The 25232-nt window shown below is 52.1% G+C and overlaps 1 protein-coding gene across 4 annotated transcripts; it reads left to right on the top strand.

Moving 5' to 3' along the window:
• Positions 1 to 1088: 1088 nt before the first annotated feature.
• Positions 1089 to 24519, top strand: ULK3 (unc-51 like kinase 3). 4 transcript variants are annotated; one of them, XM_038418108.2, is made up of 16 exons: positions 1089 to 1269; positions 3094 to 3234; positions 3940 to 4060; positions 4558 to 4662; positions 5352 to 5495; positions 6415 to 6497; positions 8528 to 8683; positions 8906 to 9011; positions 9596 to 9636; positions 10271 to 10373; positions 10684 to 10748; positions 14327 to 14405; positions 14528 to 14568; positions 15766 to 15813; positions 16039 to 16093; positions 22773 to 24519. In XM_038418108.2, the coding sequence occupies exons 1-16, from the start codon at positions 1168 to 1170 to the stop codon at positions 22787 to 22789; spliced, it is 1407 nt and encodes a 468-aa protein (XP_038274036.1). In that variant the 5' UTR covers positions 1089 to 1167; the 3' UTR covers positions 22790 to 24519. The 4 variants fall into 4 exon arrangements, 3 of the variants coding, with proteins under 3 accessions (XP_038274036.1, XP_038274037.1, XP_043349364.1); XM_038418109.2 differs by having other exon boundaries at positions 1099 to 1269; positions 14531 to 14568; XM_043493429.1 differs by having other exon boundaries at positions 1107 to 1269; positions 3063 to 3234.
• Positions 24520 to 25232: the final 713 nt, after the last annotated feature.

The raw sequence follows: 25232 nt of genomic DNA, 5'->3' as shown, positions 1-25232 counted from the left end.
GGTACCAATGTAACCAGCTCTCATTGATTTCATACCCCACCTGTTTCATTACAGCACTATGTCTGGCACTAATCCCCCTCTAAAAAGGTGACACTTCCTGGCTTTTAAATGAGTTGGTTATGATTAATCTTACCACTTTCTAGTCAGGTTGCTAGCACTAGTGCTTTGCACTTAGTGGTGGAGATGAGAGGTGGGCAAGCTCTAAAGCAACAGTGGGGAAAACAGTGGTTACTCAATATTGCAAAAATATTTCAGCAGAATCCCTCCTTGTCTCCTAACAACCCTTCTCTGCCTGCTCCCAATGCACTGTCGCAGGCACAATTTCCTCTCACTCTAATCCAAGAACACTTGTTCGTTTTAGGTCCAGAGTTTGGGGGGGGGGGCGGGTGTTGGCGTTTACAGGACACTATATACATAGAAAGGGGGCATGGTTTAAAAAAACTGGATTTTTCAAGGATTAACAATGTAGCTAGGTTGCCAGGCTGGCATCTAACATATTTAAATATGCAAAGCTTGGGTCTTTGAATATGTCAGTCCATTTAAAATCTTGAAGGGACACAACCAAGGCAAAATGAAGAATGTCCTATGCATCCGATGAAGTGAGCTGTAGCTCACGAAAGCTTATGCTCTAATAAATTTGTTAGTCTCTAAGGTGCCACAAGTCCTGCTTTTCTTTCTACTGGCTGCTGTTACAAATAACACCTACATCCACTGCAAGCGCAAGAGATGATATGGAGATTTCCCTCTTTCCCAGTTTACATTGGGCACGTGCCCGCCCTCTGTCTCGTCCGTTTCACTCACGCCCCCTTGTCAGTTAGTCCCTAACCTGCAAACATCGACGCCGGTTACATAATCTGTCCCGTTGACTTCAACGCCTGAGTAAAAGGGCCCAGGGGCAGAACTGGGCCCTTGGGTCCTGATCCTGCAAACTGTCCCGTCCCAGGCCGGATTCCGGGGTTGCGATTGCGGCGGGGGACGGGGCTAGTCCTCCCTGCCCGCCAGCTGTGAGGCTTCAGGCCCCCTCCAGGGGCTGCAGCAGGGCCCCTCGCAGTCCCTGCGGTGGCCGCTGGGGGCAGGGCAGAGGCTCCGGAAGCGAGCGGCCTGGCGCTGCGGGGAGCGGCGTGCAGAGGGCTCTGTGCTCCGGGGGCCGTGCACGGGGCAGGCGGGATGGCCGGGGCTGGCTGGGCGCCGCCTCGCCTGGCTGAGTTCATCCTGACCGAGAGGCTGGGCAGCGGCACCTATGCTACTGTTTACAAAGCCTACAGGAAGGTAATGGGGCTGCCGCGCACAGCCGGAGGGGGATCGGCAAAGGGGGGGGGGGTGGAGAGAGGAAGAGCACGAGTGGGAGGGAGCCTGCTTTAAATCGCCCCCGCGAAGAGGCCGTGTCTCCCCAGGGAGCCTCTCTGGCTCTGCCACGGGGGCCCGACCGAGGAGGCGGGCTCTGAGCAGACCTCCCCCCCCCCTTCCCGGCCCTGACAGCTGGTCTGCCAGTACAGACCCATTCCCTGGCACGGAGCTGAAGCGCTTTCCCCCTGGCAGGGAGAGCAGGGCTGCTCCTTCGGCCCCTGGCTCTCCTGGGTGACTGTGGGCAAGCCCTCGCCCCGTGCCTCAGCTTCCCCCTTTGTGAAAAGCGGAGGGCGATACGCTCCTGGGGGCGGCTGTGTGTAGTATCATTATTGCCTGCCATGCCCTGTGAGAGCTTCTGGGGAAGGGGCTACAGCGGGTCAGAGTGTTATGGGTAATGATTCCCCTTAAAGGAATGCCTGCCTGGCGTGATTCGCACTTGTATTACCCTATGGGGAGGTGTTTCCATTTTGCTGCCCCCCTACTTTTCCTTGGGGTCAGGGGCTCTCCTTCCCCATGAGGTTTCCTGGTCAAGAGCCCCATCATGCCCCATTCTTGGAGGCTGTATTTCTAAACCAGGCAGTGCCTTGAATCCTGCCTCTTCTCCATCTTTCCCCCCCCCCCCCCCAGCACTGCATCTTCCGTGGTTGCAGAGGGGCGGCTGAGCCGGGGCTCCTCTGGGTTATGCAGGTGCCATGTGGTATGATTGACTTAGGAGGTATGGACGACTGATGTGGGATTGAATCGCTTAGGTACTACCTGGCCCCATTACCACAGTACCTGCGCACCTTACGCTCGCTAATTTATTTAGTCTCACACACCCCTGTGGGGTTGGGCGGTGTTATTATCACTATTGCTCAGATGGGGACATTGAGGCACAGAGATGCTAAGGTTATGTCCACTGCATGCTAAGCCCAGGCTTTGCCTCAGGTCTGAGCCCAAGCCCTGCTTCCTTCCACACACAAATCAGTCTGACTTGAGTCAGATCGAGGTCCAGATCCTGCTGGGGGTGGTGGTGTCAGAGCCCAAGTCCCATTGTGACTTGGGTTCATGCCCTGTCATTTTGCAGTGTGGGCACAGCTCAAGCCGCAGACCTGAGTCAGAAGGGCTGCGTAGTGCAGTATGGCGGATGTGGTAGCACTGCTATGAGACCCGGGTCCAGAATTGTAAACGCAGGTTTACAGTGCAGTGTGGACCCTCAAGCGTGGGCTTGAAAACAATGCGTCCACAAGCCCGTGTCCCATAGGTGCTGACTCTGTAAGTGCTCTGGGGTTGGAGCACCCATGGGGAAAAATTAGTGAGTGCTCAGCACCCACCGGCAGCCAAGCTCCACTCCCTGTCCCCCCGCCTCACCTAACCTCCGCCTCCTCCCCTGAGCATGCTGTGTCCCCACTTCTCCCCCTAGCTCCCAGCGCTTGCTGCTGTGAAACAAACTTCGGGAGGGAAGGGGGAGGAGTGGGAACACAGCGCGCTCGGGGGGGGGGGGAGGAGGCGGGGCCGGGTGAGGATTTGAGGAAGGAGTCCAATAGGGGCAGAGTTGGGGTGGGGACTTTGGGGAATGGGGGTGGGGCAAGGGTGGGAAGGGGTGGGGCTGGGGGCAGAGGGGGGTCGAGCACCCACCAGTGCCAGCAGAAGTTGGCGCTTATGCTGTGTCCTACAGATGTGGGTTTACAATGTGGTGTAGACAGACCCTCAATGACCTGCCCAAGGTCATGCAGGAAGCCTGCATGGTTTCCATTCCCTTTCCAGAAGAACGCCCGGGAAGTGGTGGCCATCAAGTGCGTGAACAAGAAGAGCCTGAACCGGGTGTCGGTGGAGAACTTGCTGACAGAGATCGAGATCCTGAAGACCATCCGCCACCCGCACATCGTGGAGCTGAAGGACTTCCAGGTGAAGAGCAGCAATGCCAGGGCTGACTGGGGCTTTGTAGAAGATGCGGGGGTTGCTGCGGGCTGGCTAGTGGGTCTCTCCAGCTTCTTGAGGACTTGGAGGGCTAGCTTGGGGGCTCAGTGGGGGGATGTGTGACTGAAGCCGACTCTGCAGGTGCTCTGGGGCTGAGGAAAAAAACAGTGGGTGCTCAGCACCCACGGGCAGCCCTGCGGATCAGCTCTTTCCCCTCCCTTCCAGGGAGAGGAGTGAGGGCAGGGGGAGGGAACAGAATGGGATGGGGCAGGAAGGGGCGAGTGGGGGCAGGAAGAAGCTGGATGGGAGCTTGGGGGAAGGGGTGGAGTGGGGGTCTAGCACCCCCCAGGAACTGGGGAAGTTGGTGCCTTGGGACTGAAGTGTTGGAGCAAGGGGCCTCCTGAGCCAGCTGCCCTGCCATTTCCATGGACTGGTTGGCGGGAGGCACCTGGGCAATGCTTGTGGTTAGGCCACATACACAAGTTCACTGGCTTCCCTGGGGTGTAAGTGTGGATGAAGCCAGGCCCCCTGCCTGGAGCCCTGGAGAAGCAGGAGTCAGCCAGGCTAATGCCTGGTACTCCCACCTTGGAGTTAAAGGTTGGGTTTTCCCGCTCCCCATCCCTGTTGTGTCACTTTTGGATACAAGATAACCCAGCACCCATCAGCGTGATGGACTCTGTGTGTGTCTTGCAGTGGGACAGTGACAACATTTACCTCATCATGGAGTTCTGCGCTGGGGGGGATCTGTCCCATTTCATCCGGATGCGGAAGATACTCCCAGAGAAGGTGGCGCGGTTCTTTCTGCAGCAGATGGGTGAGGGGACCCCACCCCACCCCTCCCCTCCCCTCCCACCAGCCCTTGGCTGCAGATCATAGAATCTTAGAATATCAGGGTTGGAAGGGACCTCAGGAGATCTAGTCCAACCCCCTGCTCAAAGCAGGACCAATCCCCAAATTTTGCCCCAGATCCCAAACGGCCCCCTCAAGGATTGAACTCACAACCTGGGTTTAGCAGGCCAATGCTCAAACCACTGAGCTCTCCCTCGTCCTTGGGGGGTAATTGCATGATATTTTCACTGCTTCCCAGGTGCAGCAGCTCTGCTCTTGTGTCAAATGCCCTGGGGTCCCTAATGCAATGGGGAAGCAGGGGGCATTTGGATCAGGGTGGGGAGGGAAAGCAGGGTAAGAAGGAATGGGAGTGACTGGTCGGGTGGAGTCGCTGAAGGAAGTGGAATCTTGGAGGTGGGGAGGTGCAGAATGGGGTGAAGATGATGTTCTGCTGTCCCTCCTATCTCACGCTGGATCTACCAGCATGCGCCCTGAAGTTCCTTCACGACAGGAATATCTCCCACCTGGACCTGAAGCCTCAGAACATTCTCCTCAGCTCCGTGGAAAATCCTCATCTCAAGCTGGCAGGTCAGCGTGTGGGCAGGGTCTGGGTGGGACAGGAGTCTGCGGAGGGGTGGCTGGGTGTGTGTCACAGTCTCAGGCCTTGCTCCCTGGAATTGCAGGCAGGAGCAGGGGAAAAGGGAGATGCCTCGGGGCACTCCTCCAGCTGATGAGTGGCCTTGACAAGCTTTGTAGCCTGCCGCCCTTTTTGCTGATGGCTATAATGGGGAGCTTGGCGGGTGGGTGTGGGTGGATTTAAGGGGAAGGGAGGTCTCTGGATCCCCACGGGGAATGGGCCTGAGCCCTCAGCTTCCCACTCCAGTAAAGTGAAAACCCCTTTGCGGGTTCTGCGTCCACTCTCCACCGAGCACGGGTGGTAGCGTGCTGGCTTCCTCACGTGCCGTCCCTCGCCCCCGTGCTGAGGAGAGTTCAGTCTCTGGCTTCCATTCGGCCCTTGGATTCTTTGCCAGCAAGGTGCCCGGTGGTTACTGTCCTGCGTAGCTGGACTCAGACCTGCCAGCTCGTTCCACCCACGCCATTGGATGGTAATAACTTTGAGCCACTCTGGACCTGGGCCGGATTTGAACTGGGCGAAAGGCTCCATATCCCATTACCAGTCCCCTGAGCCGTCCATCCTGCCCCTAGTGAGCTTGTTCTAATGTGGCCTGTTGCATCTCCTTGGCCGTACCCCTCTCTATTCTTTCTGCTTTCCGCAGATTTTGGCTTTGCGCAGTACATGTCTCCATGGGACGAGAAGCATATGCTTAGGGGATCCCCGCTCTACATGGCCCCCGAGATGGTGTGCCACCGGCAGTATGACGCCCGCGTGGACCTGTGGTCCGTGGGGGTCATTCTTTATGGTGGGTCTCCCTGCCTCTGGGCTGGTGGGTGAAGGGGTCTGTTTCTGTTTGCATAAGTGAGATTCTTCAGTCTTTGCCTTCTAGCTGCCTGTATGTTACAGCAGGACCTGCTGGAGCCATGGATCTACTAATGTTGCCATTACGTACCTGGTACCAAGTGCTGGGCAAACCCCAGGAGATCTGAAGTTTCAGTCTGGATAATCTCCCCAAAGTCTGGGTTTCTTGGGTCAGAGTTGAAAATCTCACTGAAACAGACATCTAGTACTTGATCTGGGGTCTTCCCACTCTCTGTGTAGTTGTTTCTGTGCTATGCGTTTGTCGCACAAACACCGATGAATTTTGCCCCTAGAAGATAAGGAAGTGCTATTACTTTCGTACTACAGATAGGGAACAGAGATGCAGAGAGACAAAGGCCCAGATCCTCAAAGGTTTTCACTGATTTCAATGGGAGTTAGTAGAGCTCTGCAAATCTGCAGATCTCTGCTTTATATCCACGTACTGTGTTTGTGGAGAGCGGATTGGATGTGGATACAAATTTTGTATCCATGCAGGGCTCTAGAAGTTAAGAACCTAAATACCTTTGAGGATTTAGGCCTAAATAACTTGCCCATGTCACACAGGAGGGAGTCTGTGGTAGAACCAGGAACTAAACTGGGTCTCTTGAGACCCAGTCCAGTGCCTGAGCCATAAAACCGCCCTTAATCCCGAGGTCGTTGTGAGATCTCCTCCAATTTTTACCATCCGAAACAGCCTTTGGGACTTCAGAATTTACAGTGATTTCCTCCTCTCCTCACCTCCCTTCATCAGATGATCCCAAGTCTGAGCTGTGTTTGCACTGTCTCTCTGAATAAGGCAGCAGCTGCTCCCCTCATTCTGTACTGAAAGGACTAACCCCCAGTGTTTCTTTCCACCTTCCCAGAGGCACTGTTCGGGAGGCCGCCTTTTTTCTCCAAATCATTTGCCGAGCTGGAGGAGAAAATCCACAGCAACCGGGTGATCGAGGTAACATTGGGCCAGCCAGGGTGTCTCGGGGCGGGTGATGTCTGAGCTTGTATAGGTAGAACTGGCAAACAGGAAGCACTCTGATCCAGCACACTGCAGCAATGACTATTCTAATGTATATGACTCAATCAGGGCAGGCGAAGGCAACTCTGCTTTCACCAAGGAGCCTGCGCGGGCAGCAGGAGTGTGTGTCCACCCAAGGACGTAGACAATCTGTGCTGATCTGGATTTGCGCCGTAGCTTGCTGCTCCATGGAGCACTGTGTGGCTCTAGAGACCTGGGTCTGCATTCCAGTCCTGAGTCTGAGAGAGAGGACTTCAGGGTGGAAGGAGAGGGCAGGTGAAGGAGAAGAGCAAACAAGTCTGCTGAGCAGAAGGAAAAGTCGAAGGCAGCCCTAGTGCAAGTGAGAAGCGTCAAAATCCTCTGAATAATCTTGGGTGTAGCCCAAATAAGGCAATTGGAACAAACTGCAATTTTTTGGCTTGACAACGTCCAGTTTTCACCAGCCCCCAAGGTTCAAAAATCACCAGTCAAGACCCTGAGAAACTGTGAGATTGGCTTGAAGATTAAGAGATTTTTAACAATAATAAATGCTGTGTTCTTTTTGTTTCTCCCCTGGCTTTGGTGATTTGAAGGGATTGGGTTTTCAAGCTTTTTTTTTCCCTACTATCAAAGGGCTGGATTTTTTTATTTTTATTTTTTTTTTAAAACAAATGAAAGCTGAGATTCTTACATAATCGTCCAGATTCAGGTGCTGGGGCTTTACGAAAACACCAAATATTGTGAAAGTTGGCAAAGCTGAGTGTCCCTTTCAGAGAGACAAGGCCTGTTGTCTCAGTGAGACCGTGCTGTGTTCACCTCTGTCTTAGAGTTTGAGCAAGCTGCATGCCCCAGCCCTGCTTACCCTGTCATTGCTGCTCAAAGTGATCACCTGTTTAAAAACCAGACTAACTCCCAGCCTCAGCCTGTGACCCTGATGGGTAAAAAGACATGACTGGCTCTGCTGGAGGGCAACCCAAGGGCTTTATCAGAGACAACAGATCTGTTACAAGCAGAGCAGAGTCCCACGGGGGAGGTAAATGAATCCCACAAACATTGGATGTGGTTGTGGTCATGGTAACCAGGCACGTCTGCATGGAGACAATATCATCTCACCTTCCTACGGCCCCCGTCCTCCGAAGGGATCACGAAGCGCTTGGCTGGCCTTCTAGGCAGGAATCGCATCACTGCAGTGCAGACTCCAGCTGTGTTCCACTCCAGAGCTGTCTTAACGGCCCATGGCAGCGCTACCTGAGAGGCTCTCTTTAATGAGGGGATGATGATGATTTCATTGCTAGGCCGCCTGCCCCACCTTTTGTGCCTCTGCCATCCACTGGTAGGCCTGTAATCAGTGGAAGGCGAGAACATGCCTCAGACAGGAGGTGGTGGGTGAGTGAGGCCTGGCAGGGGGGCAGGCTGGCCCCACAGCAGGTGAATTCTGCATGGACTCCCCTGGAACCAGGCAAACTTGACGTTAAGCAGCATCACACCTGTGTAACTAAAAGCCCAGAGATGGGGTGTAGCCCAAAAGGGTATAGAGCTCCTGTTCTTGGCCTCAGGCTGGCAGGAGCTGACAGCCTGCTGAGCCCTGGGGTTGCAGGGAAGGAGCGCACTTTATCACTGCTTCAGTTGTTGATGGCTGCAGAGGCCCTGCCCAGAGCAAGGGGAGAGCCATCCATAGGCCTGGGCTTTGGGGATCCAGTGTCTGCATCGGGCACCACTGCAAGGTTGTCATGCCCTGTTCTGTGCCCTGCCTCTGATGATGGAGACACTGATAACCTTGGAGAGCCATGTCCAGATGTGAGAAGTGATCAGAGGAGGGGCAGGGGAGGAGTGGCTGCGAGATCTCCTAGGGGGCCTCCTGTCCCCATTGGGCCCCTGTACAAGGGCAGTTGTATCTGCAGGGGTGACCCTGGCTCCTTCAAGCTGGCCAGGCCTCAGCCATTCAAAGTCGCCATGTGCAGCTGCCTGTTGTATCTCTCTGTCCCCAGCTGCCCTGCCGGCCCCGGCTTTCCCAGGGGTGCCGGGATCTCTTGCAGTGCCTCCTGGAGAGGGACCCGCTGCAGCGCATCTCTTTCGAGGAGTTCTTCACCCATCCCTTCGTGGACATGGAGCACATGCCCAGCACAGAGAGCCTATGCAAAGCGGTGAGTCTGACTGATGCCAAGAGATCACTTGGGGGCATGGCTCTGAGGGGAGCTCCCATTGGATTTGCCAGGCACTGACCCGGGGCACTGCTGTGAGAGGAGGTCACAGTGCAGTAGACCTGGTGTATACCAGATCTGAGCCTGATTGCTCTGCTGGTGCAGTGCAAATCCTAGCCTTGTCCGCCTCTCTAACCCCCTCCCCTGCCCTCTTATCTGTGCCAGACCGCGCTGGTAGTTGAAGCTGTAAAGAAGGATCAGCAGGGAGACCCCTCAGCTGCCCTCTCTCTCTACTGCAAGGCCCTGGAGTTTTTTGTCCCTGCCCTGCACTGTGAGTGACTAACCCTGTTTCTCCCCCATCTGCCTCTTGGTCCTCGTGGCTGGTAGGAATGGTACCAGGCCCCGCGGGAATGCTGCCCACAACAGTCGCTGGCGACAAGGGCTCGCCTGTTGCATGTCACCAAGTAGCTTCGCTGTAAAATGATCCCTCCACCTGAATCCCTTCTCCTCTGGGGCCTTTATCATCGCCCCACTCTGCTCTGGCTGGGACCGGCCCACCAGTCTGGGAATGGTCTCTCAGGGGAAAAGTGGGGATTTGAGGATTGCTGAAACTCTTATTTGGGGGTTGGGAGGAAGCTGGAAGCAGATGGGGCTAATCAGTGTGTGGGTCTCACACACACACACACACACACACACACCCCATTCACCCCAGGCCAGGAAACCACCTTAAGAAAAGGAGCTCCGTGCGGCCCAGAAAAGGCCAAGGTGTTGGCTGGGCTCCCTGACCCCCAAGTGTTCTGCGTGGGGTGGGGGAGTTATGTTCTGAGGGTCATTAGAGCTAGAGGAGACTCTGACACCCTGGGCTGGGGGTTGGAGTTGTCAGTGTGAACTCATCCCCTATCTTATCTTCCGCAGATGAAACTGATGCTCGCAGGAAAGAAGCGATCAGGTCAAAGGTCAGTGACCGACCATGCTAGAGCAAGGTTGGTCCAGTGGTTAGGGTGCTAACCGGAGACTTGAGAGACCAGAGTTCAAGTCTCTGTTCAGCCAGACTGTGTGACCTTGGGCAAGTCACTTAGCTTCTCTTTGCCTCAGTTTCCCCCACTGCAGTGGGGATAACAGTGCTGCCCTACCTCCCAGGTGAGTGTGAGGATAAATACACCAAAGACTGTGAGATGCTCAGATGCTGCAGTGATGAAGGCTGTATTATTTCCTTAGCTACATAGATCTTTCCAGGTTGGATGGGTGAGGCTGGGAGGGGAGGTAGGTCAAATGGGAGCTCAGGCTGAAGAAGGTTGGGAACTGGCATGAACGTGAGAGGGAGCATCCAACGAGGGTGGGCTGGGTTGGGAGTTGTGTGAGGGTGAGACGGGAGGGTTGACCAACAGAACAGTGGGTCCTGCACTAGCTGCAGGTACATCTGGCGCCTCATGTGGGATCCTGTGTATGGGGGTCTCTTGCTGCCTCCATTCTCCTCCACACACCTCTCCTGTGAGAGCCAGCTATGGGTGCTGTGCCCTTGGAGCCAGCCTGGGGGGGATAACATGCTAGGGCACCTCTAAAGCTTGCCACTGCTTCTGCTTTCCTAAGGTGGGTCAGTACATCTCGCGAGCGGAGGAGCTAAAGACACTGGTAACATCCAACAACAAGACCCTCCTGCAGCAGGGCAACCCCGCCAGGGACATCCTCAAAGGTAACACACTGGATGGGCAAAACCTCCTTTCCACCCCCAGGGATGGGCCCAAGACAGCTTGTCTGTAGGGGGAATCCCATCGAGGCTGTACCATATGACCAGAGTGCAGCGGGTGAGACTTGAAAGGATTGAGAATGCTGACTCCACTTGGGAGGGTGGGGCTTGCAGGGATGCTGGTAGCACACAGAGAGGGCTGCTCAGTGCCCCATCGCCTTGCAGTAGCGAATCCTAGTTTCCCTCCCCTAGCGGGGCATTCCTTCTGTCCGTGCTGCTCTGAGTCCTCACCCTTTGTTGGACCATCTCGTTACAGAGATGTCCAGGGACAAACCCCGCCTGTATGCCGCGCTGGAGGTGGCGTCCGCAGCCATTGCTAAGGTGAGTCCCGGGGTTAAGGGACAGGGCATGTTGCTTTGGATCATTGCTGTCCCTCCTTAGCCACCAGATACACTGGCAGCGGAGGAGCCTAGAGACAGAGTTAAGACCTCTACACGGATAGGGGCAAAGCTAGGAACCAGCCAGGGCAAGGAAGGAATTGGTGGGCACTGGGATCCCAAATCAGCAAGGGCCATAGGTGTTGGAGTAACAATAATAATACTTTATTCAGCACTTTACAAAGCAACCCTATCGCTATCCTCATTTTACAGATGGAGAAACTAAGGTTGAGGGTGGCGAAAGATATCTCCCAAAGTAATCTAGTGAATAAGTGGCAGAGTCGGGAAAAGAACCCAGGAGTTCTAATGCCCAGTCCTCCAGCCAATAGGGAAAATTCCCTTCCTGTGACATCACCCACTACATCGCTTCCTCTTGTAGGATTTGCAACAATGTCCAACCAAAAGGCAACCTCCCTTCCATGTATTCCATGCCTTGGGGGAAAACTGATCAGCTTTGAGAGCCACAAACTGCTGTCTTGCCTGCAGACCCTCTTTAAGCCCATTGTCTTGCTGCAGCTGTTCTTTCATATCAAACATAGTGTAAGCTACACTTTAAAAGGCACCCACTTGTCCCTCCCCCAGAATTGCTGGTTGGTTATATGGCAGGTGGGGGAATCAGTTGCCACTCAACAGTCCTTACGCTCCACCCTTAACACAACAACACTTCTGCGTTGACCTAAGAGAGCTCTTTGCAAAATATGAACCCAGCTAAATTTGGGAGAGGGGCAGAAACAGAAGTGCAGAGGCCAGGTTTGTCCCTCTGCTTCCATGGCAGATGCACGCCAGGGATGGCCATCTGAGCCGGTCTGAACGTAACCTTGCAGCACAGACTGATTTGTGTCTTATTTTGCAGGACTGGAGAGAGAGAACGAGAGCTGAGACCACCCAGTTAATTATTCTACCCCAGAGCTCCATTGGATGGGAGATGTAGTAATACAGTAACTCCTTGCTTAACGTTGCAGTTATGTTCCTGAAAAATGCGACTTTAAGCGAAACAGTGTTAAGCAAATCCAATTTCCCCATAAGAATTAATGTAAATGGGGGGGGGTGTTAGGTTCCAGGGAAATTATTTTCACCAGACAAAAGACTATATTTTATTTTTTTTTATATATATATATATATATACATATATATATATATATAACACACACATATACACAGTATAAGTTTTAAACAATTTAATACTGTACACAGCAATGAAGATTGTGAAGCTTGGTTGAGGTGGTGGAGTCAGAGGGTTGGATATTTCCCAGGGAATGCCTTGCTGTTAAATGATGAACTAGCACTCAGCTGAGCCATCAAGGGGGAACACGTTGTTAATGTAGCCTCACGTTCTACAGAGCAGCACGAATGGAGGGAGGAGACACAGCATGGCAGAGAGAGACACATACCGTGTGTGTGTGTGTGAGAGAGAGAGAGAGAGAGAGACACACACACACTGCCCCTTTAATGACAGGTTTCAGAGTAGCAGCCGTGTTAGTCTGTATTCGCAAAAAGAAAAGGAGTACTTGTGGCACCTTAGAGACTAACAAATTTATTAGAGCATAAGCTTTCGTGCATCCGATGAAGTGAGCTGTAGCTCACGAAAGCTTATGCTCTAATAAATTTGTTAGTCTCTAAGGTGCCACAAGTACTCCTTTTCTTTTTGCCCCTTTAAGTACACTGACTCCACTCTAAGTACATTGCCTTTTTAAGTAGATCAGCAAGTTGAGACAGCAGCTGCTGCCAGCAAGTTCCCTCCATCCTGAGTCCTGTCGTGTCCCCCCCTGCTCTGTGGAAATAGGGTACGGGGTGGGGGGGCATCCTGACATTAGCACCTCTCCCACCCCTGCACAGCAAGCAGGAGGCTCCCGGGAGCAGCTCCAAGGCAGAGGGCAGGAGCAGCACATGGACAGCTGAACTGCCGGCAATTGGTAGCCTGCTGGACGGCTGCTGCACAGGGAACTTAGGGGAGCTGATGGGGGGGCTGCCGGTCCACCTTGGTTCCAAGCCCTCCCCCCCCCCCCCACCGGCTCCAACAGGTTGCTCTTCCTGCAAGCAGTGGACAAAGCAGGCGGCTGCCAAACGACGTTATAAGGGAGCATTGCACAACTTTAAACAAGCATATTCCCTAATTGATCAACAAAGTAACAATGAAACAATGTTAACTGGGACAACGTTAAGTGCGGAGTTACTGTACACTAGAACAGTGTGTGTGAAAGCGATGTCTCCCTCTAGTGGCTACCCAAGCATCTGCGACAGCCTCGTCCTTACTCACAGTTACAGAAGTTTTCCTTTAGCTTAAGTAACAGAGAGGTGGGCGTTTGATGCTGAAGATCCCTGGTCTGAACCCTGCTGAGACCTGTGGGCACCTGGCCGCCCTGTTACGTAGTGTCATGGTTCAGGGTTAGCGGCACCTTTGATCCCTCTCATTCCGGCTCTTGCCCACACCGGGGCTGGGGTGGAACCCCTGGAGTCTCCCACTCAGACTAGATCTCAGCTGCAGCCCCCTGTGTACTAGCTGGAATTGCTCAGCAAGTTCAACTGGGCTTGGCAACTTTTAGGACTTCCCGTCGGGAGCTGTGGTGAAAACAATGCTTCAGAGCAGCCTTTTCAAAACAAAGTATTGTTTAATCTCAACAGCAGGAACAAAGGGACAAGAGAAAGGACAACAAACAGTTTACAAGCATATCTGTTTTAGCTAAGGCTTGAGTAGGCCTAGCTTCTCTAGACACCCCCATTTCTCAGACTGGGGTTAATCTGCTTCCCCATAACTCTGTGTCTCCCCCCACCATGCCCCACGGGCTCAGTTTTTATCCACTCCAAAGTTCTTTGTTTCAGTTTCCCATCTGGATTTCCCCCTTCCCTTTACCAGTCCAGGGACTGTTGAATTCAGCATGGCCAGAGGCAAACTTCAAAGGGACTGATAACTGCATTGTCCCTTTAAGTGTCAGGGAATGGAGAGCTATTAGACATGTCTGTCTGCTTTCCTGCCTAGTGGGCAAACTAACGCCTGAGTTAACCTTTTGTAATCATAAAACAAACACACAGACAGACTTATAATAGCCATGGAATATTACAAGCAACATCCTTTACATCCGATGAAGTGAGCTGTAGCTCACGAAAGCTTATGCTCTAATAAATTTGTTAGTCTCTAAGGTGCCACAAGTACTCCTTTTCTTTTTGCGAATACAGACTAACACGGCTGCTACTCTGAAACCTATCCTTTACACATGCTCACAGAAGCGAATGGCCTGTGCTCATATCTCTGTCTATTTGAGGATTTCTCTCTCCACGGCTCAGGAGATGTGCTGGGTGACCTTGGGCAAGCTACGTCACTGCCCTGTGCCTCAGTTTCCCCATCTGTGAAATGGAAATAATGATCCAGCCCTCCCTTTGTAAAGTGCTTTTAGGTCTACTGCTGAGTAGTGCTAGATAAGAGCTTGGTACTGTCATTGTATGCGCTTTCTCTTCTGCCTCCCCTCACTGATGTTATGCAGTGTCCGGGAGCTTGTCTGTAACCTTCTGGGGTTTGTGTTCCAGGAGGAAGAGGGCAAGGATGACTCTGACACACTTGATCTCTACCAACAGAGTCTGGGGGAGCTGCTGCTTATGTTAGCTGGTGAGTTACAGCCTGCAGTGGGATTCCAGCTGGCGCTGCTGGAATCTTGCTTAGTAACAGAGATCGGGCATGCTGCTATTCTGTGCAGCGCTGGAGGCTAACGCTGCCTGCTCTCTCTCCAGCAGAACCTGTGGGCAGGAGACGGGAGCTGCTTCACTCTGAGGTATGAAATGGGGTTGTTCCCTTCACCTGCTCTCCCGGAAGAGCAGTCCAATGGGGATTTCGGTTATAGGCTCCCTTGGTTTTAGCGTTTGCCTCCATTCCTTCCTGCTAGGGCTGATGGGATGACCCACAGCCAGATACTGAGAGCCCTTTGCCAGTGGCGAGATCTCTGCCAAGGGGAGTGGCAGAAGTTTCATTACTCCAGGCCAAGTTCTGGGTCAGGGACAATCCTGCTCTGATCCCCCTGGGGACAGCTAGATCAGGCTTTCAGTGGGGTGTAAGCCAGGGGTGGGTTTGCGGGGGAGCTCAGTGGATCACATCCCAATAGGTGTGAAAGCAGCAGTATCCTTGGCTCAGGAAGATCTAGCAGGAACCTGGGCAGGAGATGGAAGGAAGAACTCACATGGGGCTGCTGCCTCTCCTACCTGCTACGCAGTTCTAGAACTGCCGCATAGGCCCCATCTTGCCTCCGCTTCTTGGAGTGGTGGAGAGGAGGAGGAACAGCCCCACAGCCCAGCAGCAGCCCTCCGTCACCTTCCCTGGTTTCCTCCTGGCACCCAAAGCCCACAAACCTTGGCAGCTGCAAAGGACTGTGGGATATGCTGGGTCACAGGACAATTTTTTGTTGTTGTTTTCAGATAAAAAGCACTGCTCTAGAGTGGATTATAACAGTACTTAGCACCTGTTATAGAGCACGTTCCATCCCATTTTATGAATGGGGAAACTGAGGCAGGAGGAAATCACTTAGGTAGTCTGCAGCTGAGCTGGGAACAGAACCCAGGCCCCCAGGAGCCAGGCTGGTGCCCTAACCACTAGACAGCACTGCCTCCCTTGCACTAAACAAGCTCAATTAATCCAAGTCAGCCTCCTTAACGCTGACCCTTCACCTCCCAGCTGCATTCCCATGGTGGTCCTCAAAGCTACTGGTAGAGTCTCCTGGATCCCAGCTGTCCTTCCTCCCCCACCTTCCAATTCCTCCCCAGGTGATCCTCCTGGCTGAGGAAGGTTGGACCCAGCTCTCTCCTGAGGCTAACCATGTTGCCTTCTCCCAGGGAACCAAACCAGGCTCCCTGCCACTAAGCTGCCAAGCCAGCCTTTCCCATCCTCCTGAGCCAGCATCATTTAGCTGCTGGCTCACGCTCAGCTGTGACTCCTAGTCGCAGAGCGGGACGAGTGATTGTTTGTGTCTCGCCCGCAGATTCAGACTCTGATGGGCCGGGCTGAGTACCTGAAAGAGCAGATCAAGGTACAGCAGGGCTGGGGGTTGTGGGGGAGGATTCATGCGTGGGGTGGGGGCTGGGGTGTAAATGGATACTTGGGAACGTAAAAGAATGGCCTGAGTGGTATGGGGGGATGTTGGGGCACTTGCCAGGTGTGGGAAGGTGGGGGCGGTAAGTTGGGGTGTCTGGAGACTAGACAAAGACTGGCTCTTGGATGCAAGGTGTGACGAGAACCCCCCTCTGTGTTCCAGATGAGGGACGCGCAATTCATGGGCAAGGAGATGCTGTCAGAGTCTGTCCGGAGCTGTGAGTGTGATTGTGCCTTACACAGCACTGGCCTGTTCCCCTCGCTGTTCCCTACTGCCAGTCCCCACCGCCAGCTCCCCTCTGCCTCCCATTAGCACTGTTTCCCCCCCAGCCCCCCACACCAGTCCCTACACAGCTCTCAGCTCCATACCAGCTGCCCTCCCTTCTCCACCTGGCTGTGTTTCCTTCAGCTCCGCCAGCTTCTCGCTGCTCTGTCTGCTCCGCTAACCCTGTCCGTGGGGTCTCCCCTCCCGTCCCTTCCCTCTGTTCCGCCTCCCACCCCATGGAGCCTCTGTGGAGAATGTGCAGGACCCATGTGACTGTCCTCCGCTGCCATCTCCCTGGCTAAGCCCCTCTGCCCCCCAAGGCTCCTGACCCCTCCGCTCAGCATTTGATTTTGGCTCCCCACAACCCACTGCCACCTTCTGGCTGTCTCGCCAGCTGCCACCTGGGGCCTTGGCTGCACTTGCTCCTACTACAGATCCACACCCACCCGCCATCTTCACCTCTCTCCCGTCTCCCTTCTACTTCTGAATGGCTCCTTAAAGTCCTCCCACAACCCCTCCTGCCTCTCCAGCAACTACCCGCTCTCCTCCTCCTCGTCCCCTCCTCGAACTTGCTGCCTGCTCCTGCCCCTCTCCCAGCTCTCTCCTGCATCCTCTGTAGTCTGGCTTCTGCCCCCACTGGCCCAGCTCTCACTGAGACAGCCAGTGACCTGCTCCTGGCCGGTTCTGTGGGTTTGTCCAGATGCTCCTTCACTGTCTCTCTCTGTGGCCCCATGTCCTGCTGTCCATCAGTTTCCTGTCAGGCTCCATCCTTGGTCCCCTCCTGCTCCTGCCATGCTCCGTCCCTGGGCGACCCCATCCGCTCTCACGCCACCAATTGCCAACTCCTTGCTACAACTTCCAGATATGCCTCTGCTCCCCCGTTCAGCCCTGCATCAGCCACTCCAATAGTCCCTGCTTTCGGTCCTATCCCCATGTGTGTTCATCCTGCCCGTTGCCTGTCTGATCGCACCGCACCCCTACTCCCATCTGCTGCCTGGCCAGCTCCTCAGCTTAGATCTCCTTCGCCCCCAGTGGCTCCACACATCCTCTCGCACCACCCCCTAGACCAGGAATAGCCTAGATTCGGCCTGGGTTCTCTGCAGCCTCCAGACACAGCTTCAGCGCTGCCCACCCCCCTCAGGCCCTCGCCCGACTCTCCCAGTTCCTACGTCATGGACAAAAATCCAAATGTCTTAATGCTGCTTAAGCCATTCCTCTCTATCTACCTCGCCTGGCACGCAAGATGCACACGTAGCGATCGGCACGTCCCCTGACAGGTCTTGTGCCCCTTCTGCTGTGTCCTCCCGGGCTGTTGCATCTAATCTAGACTGTACGCCCTGTGGGGAAGAGACGGGGTGTCTGTGCCTGGCTCTAAAATGCCACGCCTCCCTTGTGCTGCTTACAATCAGCCCAGGTGGTGAAGAATGGCAGGATTTAAGAGCAGGTGCCCGTCCAGCCCCACCCCTCCAGGCTCCTGACCCGCCGTGTCACTTTTCAAAATCCCATCCTGGGATCCTTACATTGGAATCAGGAGAAGCAGCATTACCCAGAGCCAGGAATGGAGAAGAGGTTGAAGCCTACACGTGTCTCCCCAGTTCCTGGCTGCCTGGGATCAGAGGTGGGGAAGGGGCTGAGCCTCTCCCCTCTGTTCAGTGGGGAAGGGCAGGCATCCCTATGCATGGGGATGGGGTGTAGGGAAGGTCTTGGTGCTTGTCCCCCTCTGAACTTGGAACGGTTTGATGAGGAAGGGGGAGCGATCGTCCCCGCCCCGTTTTAGTGGGGTAGAATCAGGCCTTTGTGCCTTCTCTCTGCAGCTTGGGGGAATCCACAGGTAGCTGCTAATCCCCATCCTCTTTGTGCTTGGCTGGTTAATTGGAATAAGCTGCCGGGTGGGATCATTTCTCTGTCCCTGAGGCTGGTAGCTTCCTGTGGGGGCAGGAGGCTGCTGTGGGGATCCTTTTATTTCTTCTTGAACAGATCTGGAGCCATAAGGAGAGGCAGGAGTCTGTCTGTCCTCCGTCCCTTTCCTACGCTTGACAGATCACAGGGGGATGCCCTCTCCCTTTGTCCTGTCAGCAGAGGGGATGGGCGGAGGGGGGTGGGCAGGTGTTTAGAGGGGCCCCCAGAGGCAGCCCTTAGAACTGAAATAGACATGAGGCGCTCGGCTCTGTGCATCCATGGGAAGGGCCAGTTGGAAAGGATAATGCTCCAGAGAATGTGCTATAAGGACGGGCCCCTGGCCACTGGACATGGACCAGATCCAACAGGGCTGGGGCAGAAGCTAAGGGGCATGGATGGCTCAGTGCCTCTCCCGGCCCAGGTGATGTGTTGGGACTGGGATGGGGGGAGCAGGGTGCTGTCCCTACAAGTACTTCTGCACTGGCTGATCTGACCCGTCGTCCAGATTTTTCAGCACTTGGGAGTCCAGCAAATCTGTGTAATCCGCTGAGCTGAAAAATAAGAGCTTTGTTCTCCCTGCCGGGATGCAGCATGGAGAGCCAGGAGGGGACGCCCTCTCTCTGCTACCATGGGACTTGCTCTCCCCCGGTTTACCTGTATCCCCTTCCCACAGATTCTCCTCCTTGCTCTGCACAGCCATGCAAACCTGCCGACCGCCTCCCCACCCCCGAGCTCTTTTCTCCCCTGCTGCATCCCAGGCTGCGGGGAAGAGGGGGGCTGTGAGCTTGTGACATGCATGACAGCCTGGCACTGCAGAGGGAGAGCTCTGCTGCAGCCCCAGGAGTAGTCCAGGAAGCCTGGCTGGGTGTCAAGAGGATTTAACCCTTTAATGTTTAGTTGGCTCTCACCTCATGCTCCCAGGGTTCCTTGGCCAAGGAAAGGCGCTATATAAATGACAGGACCCAGCTGTTGTCCTTGCAGTATGTGTAGTGAGGAAAGTGGCACCTTGCTCACCTGAACAGGGGCTTGACTCTCAGTAGAGGTCTCTTAGATGTCTGTTACGATCTGAAGACATGAGTGAAGGCCAGGATTTTCAGAGGAACAAGTGATATTTTGGTGGGTATCCCATGTGTTTGCACCCACAATCATTTGCACCTGCAAAATGGGAGGCTGGGCTTCCGAATGGGGTTGTAGCCTTTCTGTGCGCCCCCGCACCCTTGTCTCTCAATCCCCATGTGACCAGGCCATTGATCAGCACCTAGAACATGAGGGCATGTGAATTTAACACTGAATGGAGGGAAGTGCTTTCACCCCCTTCCTCTACTTCTCTCTCTTTCTTCTTCCGTCTCTCCTTACTGACATGCCAACAGAGGAAGGAGGTCAGGGGCTAATGGAGCTTGCGAGCAGAGTAGCTTTTCGGCTGCAGGCCCCTGTACCACCAGCTCTCCTCATACGGGAGCAGATGGGGAGTGGGGATTTGATTTAGACATTATAAGGTTGGGATGGGTAGGAAATGAAGGGCTCAGCTCATCACATTTGACATAAAAATCCTTCCTGAGGCCTGGAGGGTGCATTTTATTATGATGATGATTATTTTAATCCTACATCTTCCCCGCAGTAAGCTCTTGAGCGGAGTTGAATGGGGTAGCCATGGGATTCCGGCATTTGTGCTCTGCAGTGGGCATGGTGCCATAAACCAAGCTCCTCTTGCAACAGCTGTGGGGATAGTCCTGTGTGTCAGGCATACTGACTACAAGTGACCGTCCATCTTTCTGTCTGGGGTAATCCATGCACAAGAGCTCTCTGTCCCCTGGGTGCATCTGCTTAGCAAACTCAGGACGGTGCTGCTCGGCATCTGGTAAAATGATGCTGTATTATAGGAGTATCTTCTACTGCTTGGTCTCATCAGTATGGATGGATCTGCATATCTTACATGCAGTGTGGAGAGTTAAAAGCAGAGAACCAGGGAGCCCTAGGGTTGGTAAGAAGATATGAAGTCTTTCCCTGCCCCCTTGATCACGTAAGCTCAAGATCACTTGACCTTCAGCCCAGTGGTGAAGTGACCAAAAGCATTTTCCACCTGATGGGTAGCTGGTTACATATTCTGAAGTAAGTTGGTTCCAGTCCTATTCTTAACAGATAGGTCTCTGTATGACAGGAGCCTGCCTTCGCTGTTGGCTCTAGCTGCCTCATTGGCAGCCTTAATAAGAATCGAATGGTTTAAGAAACCTTGATCCAGTCACTCCTACAGGAATCCCTTTGAACAGGGTGTTGGAAGCTTGCACCGCATGTGATGTACTTGTTCTGTAGATAAACAGAGGACTTTAGGGCTGGTGTTCTGTTTCCTTTCACCACCCTTAAAAATTCACTTCCTACAGGAGCAATGTCAGCTTGAAATCTTGTCTGTTTTTTTTTAAAGTGACTTAGTGGTTTCAGGTCCTGCCCCTAGTTCCCATGGTCAGATTTTGTGATTGGTTAGTAATCGTACAGCCCAATTTAAGTTGTTGGTTTTTTCCCTTCCTTTGCTGTGTAAGACCCACATAAACAGAGGAATCTGTGTGATGAAACAGGGTAAAAATGAAATTGACTATTCACAATATGCAAAGCGAAGACAAAAACAGAATGCTATTTCTCTCTTATAAGAAGTAGTCTTGGAAGGGTTCAATTTTATTGGTAAATGTTGAAATGCATCAATTTTACCGTACACACACAAACCAAAAAATATTTCCATCCATAATAACCAAAATGTACAGATAGGCAAAGTAAATCAAAAATGCTGCTATGAGCAATTGTTAGTTTGACTCCGGGATATTTACTTTGTATATTTGAATGTGATGTTGACAATTTGTGTTTTCACAGTTCTAAATTGTTAACTTTTTGAATCTCAACAATTCTCATCCTTCAGTAATTACTGTCTCTCCCCACTCCCTGCTGTCATTTCCCAAAACTTGGACAATTTAAATTGATAAAAGTAAAAAAAAAAAAAAAAAAAAAGCTGAAAACCTGTAATTTTGTGCAAGTGAGAACATTTTAAAATAGATAAAAATCTTTAAAAATCCTTTAAAATAAACGTATGTCAAAATTATCAAAAAATAAAATCGAATTCCACCAAGCCTCGTTATAATGTAGATGTCACTCCAAAACGTTACTTACAATTGCAAGTAAACCAATTTCCAACAGAAGTGATGTTTTTTAAAGTTGATGTCCTTTTAAAAAAAGGAACAGCGCTGTTGACTTGATCTAAAGCCCAGTGAAATCAGTGGAAAAGCCCCATATGATTTGGATTTAACCCAGCTCTTGTGGGTCGACCTTCCAGAGTTTCCTGGGATTGTTCCCATTGTGGGGGCGTGGCAATGCAAACCCAACTCACTGCATTTACATCCCGCCTCATTTCAAGATCCTAAGGGCCTGATCCAGTGGCCATTGAAGCACATGAGTCTTTGCTCTGGCTTCAGCAGGTGTTGTTGGATCAGACACAGATTTCCTAGGGCAGAAGGGAGAGCAAATGGCAGAAGCCGGGCTGTCAAAGAGCAACAAGCCAGCTATCTCTGCAGAGATCTGCTTGCTGTGGGGCTGCAGCTTCCTTTGCTCCCAAATCCCCCTGGTGCCCAGAGAGGAATTAAGGTGGCTATTGGCCAGGCTGTGAGCATGTCATCGAGGGCAGCTGTGACCCTGGCCATGCTCTCCCTTCTGCCCTAGAAAATCTGGGGTCTGATCCAACACCTGCTGAAGCCAGAGCATGGACGCTCATTGGAACAGGCCCTTAGGATTCTGAAATGAGGTGAGCGGGGCCGCGATGGAAATTAGCTGCGTCTTTATGGAAAGCGGTGAATTGTGTTGCACAAGCAATAAGCTTTGAGCTCCTGATGGCCTTGCAGAACAGTTGCTCTTCCTGTTGGTTTAGCAGCCTGCACCGTTCAATGCTGGATTAAAAAACACCAAAGTTAGTTCGTTCCAAAGGCCCTTAATCACTGGGCCCTTTCAGGTCAGATTCAGCACCAGCGTGGCTTGCACTTGGATGCTGTTAAACCTTGTTGTGGGGATGGCTTTCCCTGGCCCTTATCTCCCACTGCCTTCCTGACCGTGAACCCCTATCCCTACAGAATGAAAAGGAGGAGAAGGATGCAACATGTCACTCTGTCCAGTTTCCCCCATCCTGGTTCCTGCTCCCTTCCCCACATTAGCAGGGAGCACAGCTAGGCTTAAGAGTAGCTCTGAGAATCGTTCTTCCTGAAGGAGCTGGGCTGGAGGTTCAGTTTTAAAGGCAACAGCTTCTGATTGCAGACAGAACTTTCCATGATCAGCAAGGCTGGGAAATAATTTAGAAAGGCCCTGATGTTTTGTGGTTATATTGGTTTTAAAACCTTGCTTGCCTGTGTTTTCTGGTGCCTCGCTAAAAATCCAGATCCATACAACCTGTAGAAAGTTTTGAGTTCTGTAATTCAGAGGAGCACTGTCTGTACAATGTCTAGCACAATGGGGCCCCGATCTTGGTTGGTCTGTAGGCAGTACCATAATAAGCATGATCAATAATTGTCCTGGAGTCCAGCAGGCCAGGAATGAACAAATATTCAGTCTGATGTCTCAACCATGTAATTTATTATTTTGTTGTTCCGTGATAGCAGATCATGGCCCCAATGTGACACTCCAGTGCCTGCACTGAAGAGTTCACAAGCTAAGTAAATAATCTTCCATTCTCTCCCGCCCCCCCCCCTTTGTTTCCTGTGTCACAGCCTGTACTCTGCAGTAACACCCCAGGTGAGCATGGATCTCCGGGGGATCAGTACGGCACCCAAGGCAACAGATACTGTCCGACCTCCTTGCCATCAGCCTCCTCATCTGACTTCCCATCCAGGAATCATGTGCGTGCATCGCGGTTTGTGTACATGTATTAACAGACACTTGGATGGTTTCTATACATGCTGTCACATTGGTTCCAGAACATGAGTTTATCTAGAGGGTTTCACTTATATGCACTGTCTGGTGATTTTACGTATGTAAATATGCAGTACATATGTACAAATCATTGTAAAAAATGGGTTTGTCCTATGTTAAGCAAAGAGAGAATTAAAGAAGAGCTTTTAGTATTTAATGTCAAGGAACAACCTTAGTTCCATTACTGACCCCTGCCTGGGTAGCTAGGGGATAATGACAAGATTTAGAGCTTAAAGGGTTGATCATACAAACAGGGCATTTGTATGGTATTGCTGTAGACTACTGGCCTTTAGGGACCCCATGAGGGACATGATAACAGAAGGCAGGGGGCTTTAGCAGTACCTTCCTTAAGGATTTGCTCCCTGTGGCTGCTCCTTCCACAGTCACTGCCTCTCCGCAACAGAGTCGTGGATAGAGGGGCTGGGAAAGGTCTGAGGGGGATCTGAGAAAAGGGTCTAAGTCCCATCCCCCTGGCTGCAGGATGGTATGAATGTATTTCTGCCTAATCCCCAGTAGCATGCTTCGATCCCTCCAAGCAGAGGCTCCGTGACTGCGGCAGACGGCCTATTCCATCCTCGCATCTCCTTCGCTGTTTAAAAAGCGGGATAAATATTGTTTTCTTAATTTTAACTCCTGCAGATTCCTTCCCCCTCCCCCGCCCCCCTCCATAAACTCTCCATCATCCCCTGCACCATGTGCCATCTTTCCTTTGGGCCATACATGTTCCTTTCTCCTCAAAAATCCTCCTCTAGGACACCTTTTTTAACAAAATCCTGTCTCCTGATTGGCCGGTGATGTACAGCCAGCACTTGGCTCCCTGTCCACAACCTGAGGGAAGAGAAAGGAGGGAGCTTGCCCCTCCTTGGCCCCACGGGGCTGAGCACCTCTTGTGAGAGTCCTGGTATCTTTCCTGAAATCAGCGAGAGCTGAGAACGCTCAGCACCTTGGAGGATCAGGACCCTTGGGATCTATGGAAGAAAAGCACTTAGAAGGGCCTGATCCAAATCAATGGATCAGGCCCATAGTCTTAGTATTATCTACTGTGCACCTTTAATCCTGGTAAAAGCCACACCAGAGCATCTCCCAGCGACTGGAATCTATTTGGTGGAGCTTTTACCAATTGTGTTTTAATTATTCAGAGCTCTAATTTTTTAAATTGAATCCTAAACTGACTGTTAAACAGACCCGTCAGTAGTAGCTTGTTTTTAAGACTGACTGGATTGGAAATCCAGCCAGCCACTTAGAAAACACTGACTGGTATGGGAAAGCCAAACAACAGCTAAAACTGCAGTTGAGTCGGTGCAAGGTTGCTCCTGAGGGCTGGGGAGAGATCCATGAGCTGGATGCTTAGGTGGGCAATGGATCTCTGAGTGGAGGCTGATGTGCTGTACCGTACCGAGCACTGACATGCGCAGCACTCCAGGTCGGTCATGGCTAGAGCTGGGTGAAGAAACTTTTATTTTTTCCAGTTAAAAATGCAGATTCAGCAATGCTGAATTGTTTCACGAATTCATGGTGATTCTGCTGAATTGTTTTTGTTTTTTTTTTAAAAAGGGGGGATGGGCTTGAAACTGCTTTTAGTTCCATTCTGTCTCTGAATTTTATTATAACGTGGTCAGAATCAAAATATAATGTTTTGATTTTCTCAAAACAAAATTTCATTTGCCCCAAAACCATTTTTTCGTTGACCTTCCAGACTTGCTAGTGAACCAAAAAAATCGATTTGCCCAGCTCTAGTCCTGACTCGAGAACTGCAGATGTGCCTTCATCAATGGATCAGTCAGCTCCTTGCTCCTACATCAGATATCTCAATCAGTCCAGTCGCTCTGTTTTGGAGCCGAATTTCACTATGTGCATCGTGTGTTCTTCCACAGTCTCTTTCTGTAATACTGTGTCCCTAACAAGCATTCTCTCAGTCTGTAGCAACACTGTCCTGAAATGGCTGGGGAGAGAATAAGCAAGCTAGGGGACCAGAATGGTTCATGCCAACCCTAAAAGCACTGGTCCTACATCTGTGTACTGTATTGTTTGAAGCCAAATATGCCAACTTGAATTTATCCTAATTTTCCTGCCCTTTATTTCTGTAGATCCTGGACTATCCCAGACAAGGGGAGTCATTTGCTATGGGGCAAAGGGGCAGTTACCCCTCCCAGACCTTGATTTGCCCTCCGCCCTGACTTTTCATACGTCTATATGCTCCATTTCTCCCCCGCCCCTACTTTGCAGGATATAATAAAATCATATATAATGTTCTATAT

This window comes from Dermochelys coriacea, chromosome 10 (assembly GCF_009764565.3).
Source record: "Dermochelys coriacea isolate rDerCor1 chromosome 10, rDerCor1.pri.v4, whole genome shotgun sequence".
Classification (NCBI taxonomy): domain Eukaryota; kingdom Metazoa; phylum Chordata; order Testudines; family Dermochelyidae; genus Dermochelys; species Dermochelys coriacea.
Note: the sequence above shows the minus strand (reverse complement) of the source record. Positions and strands in the feature narration are given on the sequence as shown.